General features: G+C 41.4%; 1 protein-coding gene across 1 annotated transcript in view; it reads right to left on the reverse strand.

Moving 5' to 3' along the window:
* KIF13B (kinesin family member 13B) overlaps positions 1–1,755 on the reverse strand; it is a 119,475-nt gene that overhangs the window by 66,475 nt on the left and 51,245 nt on the right. The window contains exon 13 of the mRNA XM_072407229.1: positions 1,349–1,479. Coding sequence (XP_072263330.1) covers positions 1,349–1,479 — 131 coding nt within the window. The remainder of the gene's footprint in view (positions 1–1,348; positions 1,480–1,755) is intronic.

Genomic DNA, 1,755 nt, shown 5'->3' on the forward strand with positions numbered 1-1,755 from the left:
GGAATGGTCTCCTTGTCCTATTCAGGTTGCCCCTACTTTCTGCTCGTTTAAAAGAGCTCTTACCCAACACTTCATCCTCACCTAACCGTCTCCTAAAACCTCACTACTTCCCCACCATTCCATATCCCCATCCTATTGTGTGTAAATTCCCCTACCTCCTAGATTGTAAGCTCTTCTGGGCAGGGTCCTCTCCTCCTGTGTCTGTCTGTCATTTGTAAACCCTATTTAATGTGCAGCTCTGCGTAATATGTTGGCGCTATATAAATCCTGTTTATTAATATTATTATTAATAATAATAAAAATAATAATAATGTTATATTGATGACTATACTAAATAAAAGCAGAGCACAGCATCTGTAACAACCTGTCTGTATAGACGATACCCCCACACCTTACAATCCCACAGAAGCCGTGTTTATAAGACAATACCTAGAAACACAAGAAGAGGAAGAAGAGACAGAACAGTGCACGGTGTAACATTAGCAGCATCAGGTGAGAAGACAGGAACGGGCTTGTTACAGCGCCGCACACCTTCTACTAAGAGACGGCCAGGCATGTAGAGAATGCACGGATGAGAGAGAGATCACTAAACTGTCTCATTCATATATTAGACTACACACATAATAACTGTCTCTGATTTCAGAGAAGGAGGGAGAACATAGGCACTGACACAGCAGACAAATAACTGTAGGAGTTTACTAGAAAAAAAAGAAATGCTTGTTAGACTGTAAACAACTCAATCATAGCGAGTGAGAAAGAGAGGAAAAGCAGTTTAGAATGAAGGCTAAAGTATATAAACGGCTTTGAAAACCTCCCTGTGGTTTCTGCAGATTGAAGATCAGAGGCATGAATTCACCAAACGAGCTCCGTCCTACCCTCTCCGTTTATCTAAATGAATGGACGGCATTGATCTTGCACTGAAATCCAATTCGCTGACTTACCTCCTGGTGCAAGGAAACTATTCCACCTGTTAGCAGCAGCATAGCGGAGTTAATGACAGCAATCGGCAGGTTATGAGGGTCGTCCTGAGTCTTCCACATCACCTAGGTCCTGTTTTCCCTTACAGCCCTCTAGTGCTTGGGGGAAAAAACTATGGAAGCTACAGCACCACCTGCTGGTAAAACTGCAGAAAGCAGTCTGTGGGAGTCAAATCAAAAGAACTTCAAGTTCTACGCTGCTGTTACAGAACTATGTGGAAAATGCAGGTTTTTGTCAGATAAAGCTGTGATAATAAAGTGCGCTATGTTTGTAAAATGTTAACCCCGTCAATGCTGATGAAAAATTGCTGCATTGGTATGATGGTAAGGATTGCTGGAGAAAAAACGAGTTAAGTTACAGGGTTTATTACCTGGTGTTCTTCATTGGGGTCAGGACGACTTGGCCCTCTGGGGTGATATCTATGATGCAATGCTCAGGAAGGATCCCCATCCCACACAGCTGGATGTCCTGTGAGTCGTCAGAGCCAATGAGCGTGTGTTCCTGCAGAGATGGGCAATGAAATACTTAAATAAAATTAATTTACACCTTCCATTAATTAATTATTATTAATAAACAGTACTTTAAATACACAAAAAAAAACAAGACGTGGAAAACTAGCATAGTACTACATCATACACAGAGGTCATATAGTCATACATTCACAGGCCAAACTTACCAGCAGATGCAGGCATTGAGACAATGTGACCATAAAGCTAGGACTCATTTGCCTGCTTTGTTTAATATAGGTTGAGGACTGTACAAATCAAATTTGTGTTT

Source organism: Pyxicephalus adspersus, chromosome 4 (genome assembly GCF_032062135.1).
Source record: "Pyxicephalus adspersus chromosome 4, UCB_Pads_2.0, whole genome shotgun sequence".
Lineage (NCBI taxonomy): Eukaryota > Metazoa > Chordata > Amphibia > Anura > Pyxicephalidae > Pyxicephalus > Pyxicephalus adspersus.